The sequence below is a fragment of the Hyla sarda genome, chromosome 2 (genome assembly GCF_029499605.1).
Source record: "Hyla sarda isolate aHylSar1 chromosome 2, aHylSar1.hap1, whole genome shotgun sequence".
NCBI lineage: Eukaryota > Metazoa > Chordata > Amphibia > Anura > Hylidae > Hyla > Hyla sarda.
The window spans coordinates 440884411-440898379 of NC_079190.1; the positions used below are offsets into that span (position 1 = coordinate 440884411).

General features: G+C 40.8%; 1 protein-coding gene across 1 annotated transcript in view; it reads left to right on the plus strand.

The window, feature by feature from the left end:
• The window catches only part of VEGFD (vascular endothelial growth factor D), a 69550-nt gene that overhangs the window by 26814 nt on the left and 28767 nt on the right, over positions 1 to 13969 (plus strand). Inside the window, exon 3 of the mRNA XM_056560841.1 lies at positions 13445 to 13635. Within this exon, the coding sequence (XP_056416816.1) occupies positions 13445 to 13635 (191 nt within the window). The remainder of the gene's footprint in view (positions 1 to 13444; positions 13636 to 13969) is intronic.

Below are 13969 nucleotides of genomic sequence, written 5' to 3' on the forward strand. Positions count from 1 at the left end.
ACTGTCATTTTTAGTTCCTTAGTTTTTTCTTTATTTGCCTTGTCTAGTATTTACAAAACACCGATCTAATTTTTAGTCTGTTCTTCATTACTGACTAAGGCCAGCACCTGGCCGAAAAGCGTCACTTCCTACCTGTACCTGTTGCCTCATTGATGTGAATAAAGCCGTATGTTCCTGAACTGAGCTGGAGTTCCTTTCCTTCATTGTGATTAATTTTCAGTGTCTTGCTCTTCACCTGCCATTTGGCTACCCCTGGTTTTTGTTTATCTTTCATCTCCTGTATACCTGTGCACTGTGCATAATTGGTACTGCAATCCTCTCTGTAGTTTTGGAAATATACGTGCCATTAATCCCTGTTGCTTACACATATTTACCGTCACTTAAGGGTTAACTGTTTTAGCTCAGACCGTCCCTTGGGGCAGGATCGCCCATCGGAGTGAGCTGCGGCCATCGATGATGCGGCGGGACGGGGCGCAGCATCTGAGCTCTTACCAGGATGTGACGTCAGACACCATAACATGTTATAACTTGGAGCGAATCTCCGAGTAGTTAACGCTCTTCCCGCTACCACTGTGCAGGGAGAGCAGGGATCTCTCCTCCCGTGAGCTCCACTGTGCTCTACAGCACTCTGCGACCACGGCTTTCAGGTAAATACCCTGGTCACACTGGACAGGGATTCCATTTGTGGCCGTCAAGATATTATATCTCCCGTGTTAATTATGCTTTTTCATTTTAAGTTTACCTGCCGGGTCTGCGACTTAAAGCCCCACATCTGGGTATTGTGAGTACCCCAAGGGGACACTGAGTGACATTTTAATAGTACCAATAGCATGGTTGTGTAGGCAGTTTTGACATTTGTTCTCACCTTTTTGTGTACCTTGCAATTAACTTAGGTGTACTGCCTTGCATGCGTTGTCGATACTAGGAGAGACATGTGTTATTAATTGGACAGTGACATCGATGCTGTTCCAATACTGATATTGTGCACTATACACCTATGCACTTTAGTCAGCTATATGGACCATACAACTTTCTCACCTGTATACTAATCATTTAATGTATTTGCTATACTCTTCTTACTTTAACATCCTTGATGCCTGAGGACTCTGTCGGTACAGGCAGAAGAAATGTGTAGGGAAGATATAGGGTGTAATAGGGTCAGGTTCCTGTGTGGGGCCGCCCTTTTCAGGGCGAAGCAACACTTGCCAAGAAGGGCTGTCTAGGGCAAGTTTGATAGGACAAGCATAGCTACTGACCGTCTGCCTATATGACTTACCCGTACTGGCCCCACGACAGGCCATGACCACTTACATGTCACTGTGTGTGTTTTTTTTTTTTTTTATATCATTTTTGTCTATCACAGTTTGATTTTCGGATATTTGGTCCTAGGACCTCTTAACTGGTCTAAATAAAAGTTATATTTTATTATGCTATTCCTCATCCTTTGTGAGCTCATCTTGTGTGGGGGAAGGGGATCGGAGGTCTCTGAATGGCCAATTCATAGCTGGAGAGAGTTCTCTTGGAGGGAGGATGACCTTGTTCTTATGTTTAGCTATGTGAAGTATCCTCCATGTATTTTATATTGGGATAATTTGTAAAATAAAATATATATATAAAAAAACAAAAGATATATCACCAGCTTAGGGCACTGCCACAGGCAGTCCAGTGGCACCTGCCTGTGCCAATTTTCTCCTCGGTTGGTGGGAGGAGACCACAGCTTTTGTGGATCTATATCTCAGCACCAGGAGAATATGATGTCCATTATCACCTTCCTGGGCCTTTACATAGATGATATTGCCATCGTCTGGTCAGGGTCCAAGCAGCAGTTTGAGGACTTTTTGACCAGTCTAAGCATCAATGAGATAGGTCTGAGATTCACCTCAGAAATATATAAAAATAAACTTTGCTTCCTAGATGTCCTCTTTTAGAGGAGGCCAGATGACAGTATGCAGACCTAGGTGTACAGAAGGTAATAGTCTCCTGATGTGGCACAGTCATCACCCAACCTCCCCACAGCGTAGGATTTCAGAAGGATAATACCTGCGCATGCGCAGGAATTGTTCCTCTAAGAGCTCGTTAAAAATTTTTTTCATTATTTTAGTATTAGTATTTATTATTTTATAATTTTAGTAACTAAAAGTAAAGGTTATGTTTTCAGCCGTCTTTTTGCCTATTTGTTTGTTCTCCTTAGTGATCTATTAATTGAAGCTCCATGGTCATCTAATTTAAGTGTGGAGCTTTATTTATTGGCTTCAGTTTGGTGATTTACATTTGTATGATAGTAGCTGTCATAAGGATTGGATTATAGTGTAAAAACTGCACAATACTGGTTTCTCCTTGGCCTTTCCTGAACATTTCATCAATTAGCATGAAAATAAAGATAAAAGGGGTTATCTGGAGGGAGTTTTTTTTTTCTCAGTACACTGTCCATAGTGTAGGATTTAAAAAACAAAAACCTGTACTCACCTCCAGCGCTCTCGCAGTGCCTCCGGTGTCCTGCTCGGGGGCCCAGTGTGTTATACTGCTGCTCAGCCAATCACTGGCTGCAGTGATGTCCCACCTCGGCTAGTGAGTGACTAAGCAGCAGTATAACACACTGGGGCCCCAACGTCACTCCATATCCAAGAGTCGCACTGCATTTCAGGAAGAGTGTCGGAGCCGGGGGCCAGAGCAGCACACTGGAGGTACCGCAGGAGTGCTGGAGGATATATATATATATATATATATATACTGTAGTATAGGCATGGTTCTGGAAAAAAAAATCCTCACGACAGATAACCCCCTTAATGATACAATTGAAGTGAGATGATGAACTGTATATTACTGGCATGGAGAGATGATCTCACAGCAAGGAGAACTATCACAGTCTGGCTCTAGAGAAGTTTATCATAGCACACTTCATAAAACTGTAACCTCTATCAGCAGGGATGCTCATTACACGTCTCCTTCAACTTGGTATGTTGATGTTGGCCCTTTTAGATTTTTTTCCAGTCATTTATTTTGCATCTGTTTTATTTGCTTTAACTTTAAATGGCCTTTTAAGCTGGAATGACTTCCATGTTTGAAGAACCAGTGAAAAACAGAGCGACTCTTCCAAGTGATTCCATGTATTGTCGCTATCTGTTTGTTTTTAGTGTTTTGTTAATGATCATGTCTTACACAGTCAGATTTTAACCCACAAATAGAGAAAAAGAACATGGCCGCACATCCACAGATTGTACAATGATCTAACTGCTTCTCAGCATAATTTGCTGTTAGTGTACCTATTGATTAGAGATAAGAGAAATGAGTCTAGCAAACCCGGTCTTGTTCTGAATTTTAGGGTTACAGCAGCTTGCCGAACTTTTAAACATTGCCAGGTATGACAAACCTGGCAATGGTGGTAATAATAGCAAAATGGGTGAGAAACACATAGCGTTTTGGCACTTAACTGAAAGGAGGAAGTACTTGGAACACTCAGATGATGTCAGGGTAGCTTGCAGCTATCAGCATGATCACATGACCCCAGATTATCTAATCATGCTTGCATTTATGTGTCACACAGCTCCCATTCCAGTAGGACACAGCACAGCAGTGGGTTTAAGGGGCTAACCAAGGCCCATGCACTGCATTGCAGCTGCAATTTTAAAGAGAGAGCTGAGAGAACAGAATCAGCACCAGAACAAGTAGTAGCAGCAGAAGCCAGGTGCCAGGTGGTAGCAGGAGCAGTTGCATCAGCAAGCAAAAGTTCCCACTGTCTTTCAGAGGTTGTGTGGTTTGAGAAAATAGTATGGCCATTGTGGACTGGTTAACTGGTATGAGTTGTTCCTCATCGCGTACAGTTACATGGTGCGGTGGAAATGATCATCCTAGACGGTCTGTTTCATCACCTCTGTCTTTGCTTCACCCCCCCTAATGCTAAGCATTAGCCTCAAGGAGGAATTGTGTCACAGTCAGACTTTTGCAGAGGTGGTGAGGCCGAAAGCAGTGACCGAGTGTATAACTAGTGGGACTGGTGGTGGAACGTGTGGAGGTGAGATTGTAAAGCATCATATTGGATATGCTGAGGGGGAGCAAAAAGTCCATGATCAAAAATGAGAAATAATACTGGCTACAGCAAACACCAGTCCACCAATGCCTGCTGTCCACTGGCTTCAGCCACCAATATTAAGTCAACTGATGCCTACTGATTATTGTACACACAAAAGAGTATTGTACACAAAAATGGAAAGAGATGAGTACTGGAAAGCCACTGTCTAAGACCCTGAGTATAAAGCCAGAATGGTGTCATATTTCCCATCTACACCCAGGATCTTTGAAGTGACCCTTGGTTCTTAGTAACCTCTCTTGGTTGTTTGTGGTTGTTCCAAACTTCTCCCATTTAAACATTATGGGGATTTTCTGTGCAGCTAGGCCCATGGGTGAAGGCCTGGTTTTGATTTTACCTACTGTATGTGTGGTGACCACCGGTGTAAATGGCGGGACCACGGGTGTTGCGCTGTGTGAGGTGGGATCAGATGTTATTAACCCGGGTCGAATGGTACTAACCCCTGCACCAGAATGGGCAAAAGAAAAATTGGAACAGGACCCTCAGTTTACGCAGAAGATTTTGTTCAGTGATGAGGCAAACTTTTATGTGAATGGTGAAGTTAACAAACAAAACCACCGCTATTGGTCTGACACTAACCCACATTGGATAGATCCCTCCAAGACTGTTGGAACACAAAAATTGATGGGATGGGATGGTGTGGTATATGGGGTACAAAGATAGTGGGGCCATTCTTCATCAGTGGAAACCTCAAGGCCACTGGATATGCAAAATTGCTACATGATGATGTGTTTCCTTCTTTATGCACTGAAGCTGGCACGTTCCCTGAGTTTTTCCAGCAAGATGGTGCACCACCACATTATGGGTGTCAGGTCCGAGAATTCCTAGATGAACAGTTTCCTGGAAAGTGGATTGGTCGTCGTGGGCCAGTTGAATGGCCCCCAAGGTCTGCCGATCTGACCCTCTTAGACTTTTATCTTTGGGGTCATCTGAATGCAATTGTCTATGCTGTGAAGATACGAGATGTGCAGCACCTGAAACTACGGATACTGGAAGCCTGTGCTAGCATTTCTCCTGCGGTGTTGCCATCAGTGTGTGAAGATTGGGAGAAGAGGGTTGCATTGACAATCCAACACAATGGGCAGCACATTGAACACATTTTATAAGTGGTCAGAAACTTGTAAATAACTCATGAAAGAATAAAGTTACGTTAAAACCAAGCACATCGTTGTTTTTCTTGTGAAAATGTGATGTGTCGCATGACCCTCTTCCTATTGAAAAAACAAAAGTTGAATTCAAAATGGCTGACTTCAAAATGGCCACCATTGTCACCACCCATCTTGAAAAGTTTTCCCCCTCACATATACTAATGTGCCACAAACAGGAAGTTAATATCCCCAACCATTCCCATTTTATTAAGGTATATCCATATAAATGGCCCACCCTGCATAATGGGGGGCTGGACTAAAGCCCATTGGTCAAGCTGTGGGCCATAGGATAAGCTGGTGCTCCCTGGGAGTACATGTGACAACAAACCATGTGACTACATAACATGTGACAGGCTTACTTACAGGTCCTTGAGACCTCCCACAGGTCCTGTTTACTATCTATACATAGAGATCCTGTCTATGCATTAAAGGGATATACACACCATATAAATCAAAGGGAGACCCTGCAGGGGAGCCTCCAGGTCACTGAGGGACTCAACCTGACAGGGCCTAAAGGTAGTATAGGACCATGTACCTGTACTGGGACATTACATATGTAATGTACATGCAGACAAATCTAGCCATGATATGTCAACACTTGACCCTTAATTCCAACCACCTACATTATATAATCAACTCAAACATGTATAACTGCAAAAGAAAGTATATGAACCCTTTTAACCCCTTAAGGACCAAGGACGTACCGGTACGTCCTTGGTCCTGCTCTTCTGATATAACGCGGGGTTACACAGTAACCCCGCGTCATATCATGGCGGGCCCGGCGTCATAGTGAAGCCGGGACCCGCCTCTAATAGCGCGCAGCGCCGATCGCGGCGCCGCGCGCTATTAACCCTTTAGCCGCGCGCTCAAAGCTGAGCCGCGCGGCTAAAAGTGAAAGTGAAAGTTCCCGGCTAGCTCAGTCGGGCTGTTCGGGATAGCCGCGGCTAATCGCGGCATCCCGAACAGCTGACAGGACAGCGGGAGGGCCCCTTCCTGCCTCCTCGCTGTCCGATCGCCGAATGACTGCTCAGTGCCTGAGATCCAGGCATGAGCAGTCATGCGGCAGAATCGCTGATCACTGGTTTCTTATGAGAAACCAGTGATCAACATAGAAGATCAGTGTGTGCAGTGTTATAGGTCCCTATGGGACCTATAACACTGCACAAAAAAAGTGAAAAAAAAAAGTGAATAAAGATCATTTAACTCCTCCCCTATTAAAAGTTTGAATCACCCCCCTTTTCCAATAAAAAAAAAAACACAGTGTAAATAAAAATTAAAATAAACATATGTGGTATCACCGCGTGCGGAAATGTCCGAATTATAAAAATATATCATTAATTAAACCGCTCGGTCAATGGCGTGCGCGCAAAAAAATTCCAAAGTCCAAAATAGTGAATTTTTGGTCACTTTTTATATCATTTAAAAATGAATAAAAAGTGATCAATAAGTCCTATCAATGCAAAAATGGTACCGTTAAAAACTTCAGATCACGGCGCAAAAAATTAGCCCTCATACCGCCCCATACACGGAAAAATAAAAAAGTTATAGGGGTCAGAAGATGACAATTTTAAACGTATTAATTTTCCTGCATGTAGTTATGATTTTTTACAGAAGTCCGACAAAATCAAACCTATATAAGTAGGGTATCATTTTAATCGTATGGACCTACAGAATACATATCAGGTGTCATTTTTACCGAAAAATGTACTACGTAGAAACGGAAGCCCCCAAAAGTTACAAAACAGCGTTTTTTTTTCAATTTTGTCGCACAATGATTTTTTTTCCCGCTTCACCATAGATTTTTGGGCAAAATGACTGACGTCATTACAAAGTAGAATTGGTGGCGCAAAAAATAAGCCATCATATGGATTTTTAGGTGTAAATTTGAAAGAGTTATGATTTTTTAAAGGCAAGGAGCAAAAAACGAAAATGCAAAAACGGAAAAACCTCCGGTCCTTAAGGGGTTAAATCAAATGAATTTCTGCATCAGTTACTAATATTAATAAAATTTGGTCTGATTGTTATCTAAGTCACTAACACACAAATTCAATCTAAACTAATAACACAAACAACAGACGTAATGTTTACATCTCTTATTGGGCACTTTGGTTAAACATTCACAGTGCAGGTAAATAATGTACGTGAATTTTATGAAATTACCTAGCTTTCTGCAAAATGTGGCCTGAGAACACTGAAAAAAAAAAAACATACACGGTGCAGGGAGTAAGTAGATTAATTTATTAGTTGAATGTATTAGCCTGTAGACCCACCTACAGCAGCATTTACTAAACACTTTCTGTAACTGTAAATTTAAGGAAGAGTAAACTAAATTGGACAAAATTTATGTCAGACCATCAACATTAGAAATGCCTTGTGCATGCACATATCCCTCTTCAAATCATGCCCAAACATTTACTTAAAGTTAAAGGGGTACTCGGGTGGAAAAAAAAAATTTATGCCAGAAGGTTAAACTGATTTGTAAATTAATTATATTTAAAAATCTTAAAGGGGTACTCCCATGGAAAACTTTCTTTTTTAGATCAACTGGTGCCAGAAAGTTAAACAGATTTGTAAATTACTTCTATTAAAAAAACATAATCCTTCCAGTACTTTTTAGGGGCTGTATATCTACAGAGGAAATGTTTTTCTTTTTGAATATCTCTTATGTCACGACCACGGTGATCTCTGCTGACCTCTGCTGTCATTTTAGAAACTGTCCAGAGCAGGAGAAAATCCCCATAGCAAACATATGCTGCTCTGGACAGTTCATAAAATGGACAGCAGAGGTCAGCAGAGAGCACTGTGGTCGTGGCATAAGAGAAATCCAAAAAGAAAAACATTTCCTCTGTAGATATACAGCCCCTAAAAAGTACTGGAAGGGTTAAGTTTTTTTTAATAGAAGTAATTTACAAATCTGTGTGGTAGCCCTTGGGGGTGTATGGTAGTGGTGGTATGGTATAGGTATAGAAGGGTTTAATGTTAACCCTAGAGTTCGTGACGCCAGGCTGAGGGCTGGTATGCTGAATCAATGTTCCGGCCTATCGCCGCCCTTCCCAGTAACAATAGGTGCATAAAATAACTGAAGGTCCACAGTGCTTGCAATATCCACGGCACAGTAACAGTCTCATACAAACAGTCCTTAGGTTGCTTAGTGACTGGCAGTTGTAGCGGACCTTCAGCTAGTCATACAGTCTCTGAATTTAGGGAGAGATTTGCAGATCTGTCCGGATTTAGGGGAATTATTAGGTCCAGTGATGCTGCAGAGTGTCAGTGAATTGATACACTCTATAATTAGATTGTTCAGCCATCGCCGCAAGGCTCAGGCCTAACTCACTGCAATAATTGCTGCGCAGGCCTGGCTTGCTTGCTTGCCCAGGAACAAGAAATTATGCAAGTATCGATGAAAATTTACCACTAACATAAAGTAGAATATGTCACAAAAAACAATCTCAGAATCAAATTCATATAAAGCATCCCAGAATTCATCATGCTTAAAGGGGTACTCCAGTGAAAACCTTTTTTCTTTTAAATCAACTGGTGGCAGAAAGGTAAACATATTTGTAAATTACTTCTATTAAAAAATCTTTATCCTTCCTGTACTTATTAGCTGCTGAATACTACAGAGGAAATTCTTTTCTTTTTGGAATGCTCTCTGATGACATCACGAGCACAGTTCTCTCTGCTGACGTTATTATTATAATAATAATAACGCTTTATTTATTGTTGTCCTTAGTGGGATTTGAACCTAAGTCACCAGCACTGCAAGGCAGCAGTGCTAACCACCGAGCCACCATGCTGCCCTTAGCACACATCTGCTATGCATGGTTGCTAAAATGGACAGAGATGTCAGCAGAGAGCACTGTGCTCGTGATGTCATCAGTGTTCCAAAAATAAAGGAATTTCCTCTGTAGCATTCAGCAGCTAATAAGTACTGGAAGGATTAAGATTTTTTAATAGAAGTAATTTACAAATATGTTTAACTTTCTGCCACCAGTTGATTTAAAAGAAAAAATGTTTTCACCGGAGTACCCCTTTAAAGTGACAGTGGTAAGATTGGCAAAAATTGCTCTAGTCCTTAAGGTGAAAATAGGCTTGGTCCTTAACCTGTTAAGGACCAAGGACGTAGCGGTACGTCCTGAGTCCTTTCCCTTTCTATAACGCGGGGCCATAGCGGGTTAGGCCCGGCCTGGCTAATAGCACACGGCAATTATTGCGGTGTCGCGCGCTATTAACCCTTTAGACGCGGCGTTCAAAGTTGAACGCTGCGTCTAAAGAGAAAGTAAAACAATGCCGGTTAGCTCAGGGGGCTGTTCGGTATCGCCGCGGCGAAATTGCGGCGTCCCGAACAGCTGTGGGACACGAGGAGGGTCTCCTACCTTGCCTCCTGGTGTCCGATCGCCAAATGACTGCTCAGTGCCTGAGATCCAGGCATGAGCAGTCAAGCGGCAGAATCATTGATCGCTGGTTTCCTATGAGAAACCAGTGATCAATGTAAAAGATCAGCGTGTGCAGTGTTATAGGCCCCTATGGGAGCTATAACACTGCAAAAATAAAGTGCAAAAAAAGTGAATAAAGATCATTTAACACCTCCCCTATTAAAAGTTTGAATCACCCCCCTTTTCCCATAAAAAAAAAATATTTACTGTGTAAATAAAAATAAACATATATGGTATCGCCACGTGCGGAAATGTCTGAATTATAAAAATATATCATTAATTAAGCCACACAGTCAATAGCGTGCTCGCAAAAAAAATTCCAAAATCCAAAATAGTGTCACTTTTTATATCATGAAAAAATGAATAAAAAGCGATCAACAAGTCCGATCAATACAAAAATGGTACCGCTAAAAACTTCAGATGCGCAAATATGAGCCCTCATACTGCCCCATATGCTGAAAAATAAAAAAGTTATGATTTTTTTTCTGAAGTATGGGCCTACAGTATAGAGTGTGTCATTTTTACCGAAAACTGTACTGCGTAGAAACAGAAGCCCCCAAAATTTACAAAATGGCATTTTTTTTCCTATTTTGTCTCACAAAGATTTTTTTTTCCGTTTCGCCATAGATTTTTGGATAAAATGACTGATGTCATTACAAAGTAGAATTGGTGGCGCAAAAAATAAGCCATCATATGGATTTCTAGGTGCAAAATTGAAAGGGTTATGATTTTTTAAAGGTTAGGAGGAAAAAAACGAAAGTGCAAAAACTGAAAAACCCCTGGTCCTTAAGGGGTTAAGGGGTTGAAGAAGCACCTTTTTTGCACGTGATGCTAAATCACCAGCAATATTCAAGCAGCATATATATTTTTTTTATCCCAGCTCAGTTGCAGTCATACACTTTGAATCCTTTTATTATGGCAGTTCCCATCAAGCTCTACCTTCCCTGTTCTTCTGCATGTCCTTCCTGTTTATAGAATGCTCCTAAAAAAAAACAAATTCTACCTTATCTAAGGGAACAGGAATTAAGGGATGAAGTGGGTGAGTTTATACAAGATCAGCTGCAGAGTTTCTCCTTGCACTGTGGATGTTTACTCTTAAAAGACAAAAATCATATACCTGTTTGTGTGTAATTGACCACACATACCACGTTTTATTAGTCATCAATGCAGAAATCTAGGCGATCCCAAAGGTTTCACTTACTTTTTTTCATCTATTTGCACTAAATTACATTCACCCCCTCCTTCTCTGCATCATTATTATACAATGCAAATAAAAAGAATGGATGATGATGAATAGACATGGCAAAGAATAATACTACTATAAAATTATATGTATTGCCTTCATTACATTTCTCATAACTAAGCTACGTACCTTTTTATTTTTTTGGCTCCGGAAGCAAATTTCATAAAAAACGGACCAAATATATCTAATCTTTAATCTAATGCTTTGGCCGGTTTTCCTAAGTATTGCATATAAGCATAGCAATAAATATTTATTGAGAAAATATGGTCTGAAAAAGATGATCCTATATCTCTGTGTAGCGATTCCAAATGAATGGAAAACTATAGAAAATGGCTAAAATTGCCAGATCTTTACATCATATTCAGCCTAAATTTAGTAACAACTGAACCTGAAAAACATTATTTATATCTAATTTTCTCCAGAGTTTCTCATTTTAAATATTTGAGCCATTGAAGCCGATACACTTATATTGACACACACCCATACATCATTAACTGGACATAAGAAGGTCAAATATGGCCTTGAGTATAATTTTTAAAAATATATGTTCAGTTTATATTACAGAACTACATATACATACTTTTGCATCATTTAGTCTTATATTTATTAGAAGAAAGGGAGGTGACCAACATTTTGTTGGGTGAAGTTGGCCCTCAACTTGATAGATGTGTTGTGTCTTAGGTTTATGATCAAAATACTTGTTTAACCTTTTCACTGACCTCAGGTAGGTTAGACCTTTTTCCACATTTTTGAAAACACAAATAACAAAAATTAATAATGCCCTTCCCCCCATACTTTCCTTCATATTTTTAGAAAGTAGACACCTGTCACATAAATATTCAAGTGTGATCAAAGTATTAAAATAGATGCACAATACCTTCTCAAAATGTAAGTTCACAATGTGCAGAGTTCATACATACCACTTAGGGCTTGTTCACATCACCACTGAGGTCCACTAAAGGGAGCTCAATCGCAAAAAGACAGAAAAAAACACTGTATATCTGGTATTTTTCTCCGCTCAACTCCCCTAAAATAAGGGGCACTTGATGGACCTCGTTCAAGTCAATAGTATCCGTCTGGACGCAGCAGCATCCGTTGTGCAAAGGGTCCATTAGGCTCCCTTGTTTGGTGTCAAACAGACCTTCAATGGGACAGAGCTCAGCTATTATGTGAATTTATGTCTACTTACAAATATTTTCATAAAATCACCAAAATGGAACAAGAGTTATACCCCTCTTATATATTCCTCTTACCACTCTCTTCACACAGACTGAAGCAAGACCAGTACTTCTATGCAGTTCTCAGTTCAGCTTGGTTAAGCTGGGGCTAGATTGAGACCACGGTCTTGTTTTAAAGCTGTGACTTTGCCTGAGCTAGTAGCAATGACATATGGGTTAAATCAGATATATTTTAAATATTTTCCTGTGTGGCCATAGTGGAGATGCACGCTTCCTTCCTGCATGGTCTATATAAACATTGCAGCAGGTTGTTTGTTTTAGGGCAGCTGCAATGGGGGTATCCATAGGATAGGGGACCAGATGTCTGATCCTGGAGGTCCCGCTGCTTGGGGCCCACCGTAATGTCCCACAGCAGCCGGCGTTCCTGCGGGTTTCTGCGGCAGTGGTTGCATAGTCGTGGCCAAGCCTCCCCGTGACATCACGTGACTCCCCCTCCATTCATGTCTATGGAAGGGGGCGTGATGACTGACACCCAGTGGCGTAACTATAAAGGTAGCAGAGGTAGCAATCGCACCAGGGCCCTGGTGCCTAAGGGGGCCCCAAAATACATCTGCCCCATAAGAGACCAGTATTATATTTGGTATATGGGGCCCTGTTGCAGTTTTTGCATCAGGGCCAAGAAGCTACACGCTATGCTTCTGCTGACATGCCCCTTCCCTTAAACATGAAAGGAGCGGGCGTGGTGTGACGTCAAGAGGGGGAGTAGCCGTGACGATACAATCACGACCTCCAGCTCTGAGCGTTCTGAACAAAATGTTCAGAACACTGAAGCACTGGAGCACCCCTTTAAGCATTAGTGAAGTCAACTTACCAGCTCCAAGAGATGCAGAAGTATTGAAAAGGTAATATGCATAGAAATGTTTATCTGGGGTATAGTGTTTCTATCCTGCTGTAGCTATTCCTAAATCTGTACAAAAAGCTGTCATTTATCAACCTCTAATGATAATGAAATGACTCTGCTGATTCTGTACCATTCTACACAGCAAAATTGAAAGTAGGCTTTAGAAAACAGGACATGTTGTCTTATAGTGTGTTCTATAGTGGCCAGTGAAAAAACTGCAATTAGTTTTTATTAGTTACATAAAAAAAAATCACCAAAATTAGGAAATATATTTACCAATAAAAATCTAATTTCAACAATATCTCATTTTCTAATTATAGATTTTGTTTAAGGGTGTGTGTAACTATTTTTTAAAGGCTTTATAAAGTAGGATACCTTTGCTAAAATTCTGCAACTTTATGTTTTGAACAGAAATATTATATAATGTATACCAATACTCTTCTAAATGCAGTTATTGATGAGGAGTGGCAGAAGACTCAGTGCATACCTAGAGAAACCTGTGTGGATGTTGGAAAGGACCTCGGCACAGCTACCAGCACGTTCTTCAAGCCCCCCTGTGTTTCAGTGTACAGATGTGGAGGTTGCTGTAATGAAGAGGGTGTCACCTGTTTGAATACCAGCACTTCTTACGTCTTGAAATCGGTAAATAAAATTTCCTTAAACCTGTTTCCAGCATTCATATGATTAATTACAATGTGACTATGCTCCAGAATCTTTATGAACCTTACCGACTGCATATATGAGTCATTTTTTTTTTTGTTTTAGTTTTTTTTGCTATTTGTGCTCTAGACTTCCATGGCTACAGAGTATGTGAACATGGCTCAAAGAATTAATGTCTCTATGTCCTTCAGGGATGTGTTGAACAGACCTTATTTTAGGCTATGGTAGTGGTGTTCAACACAATGTGTTGTGAGTACTGTTTCATGTACAATATGTATCACTCCATCACAGAACAGTTTTAGTTCATAGCTTAGGA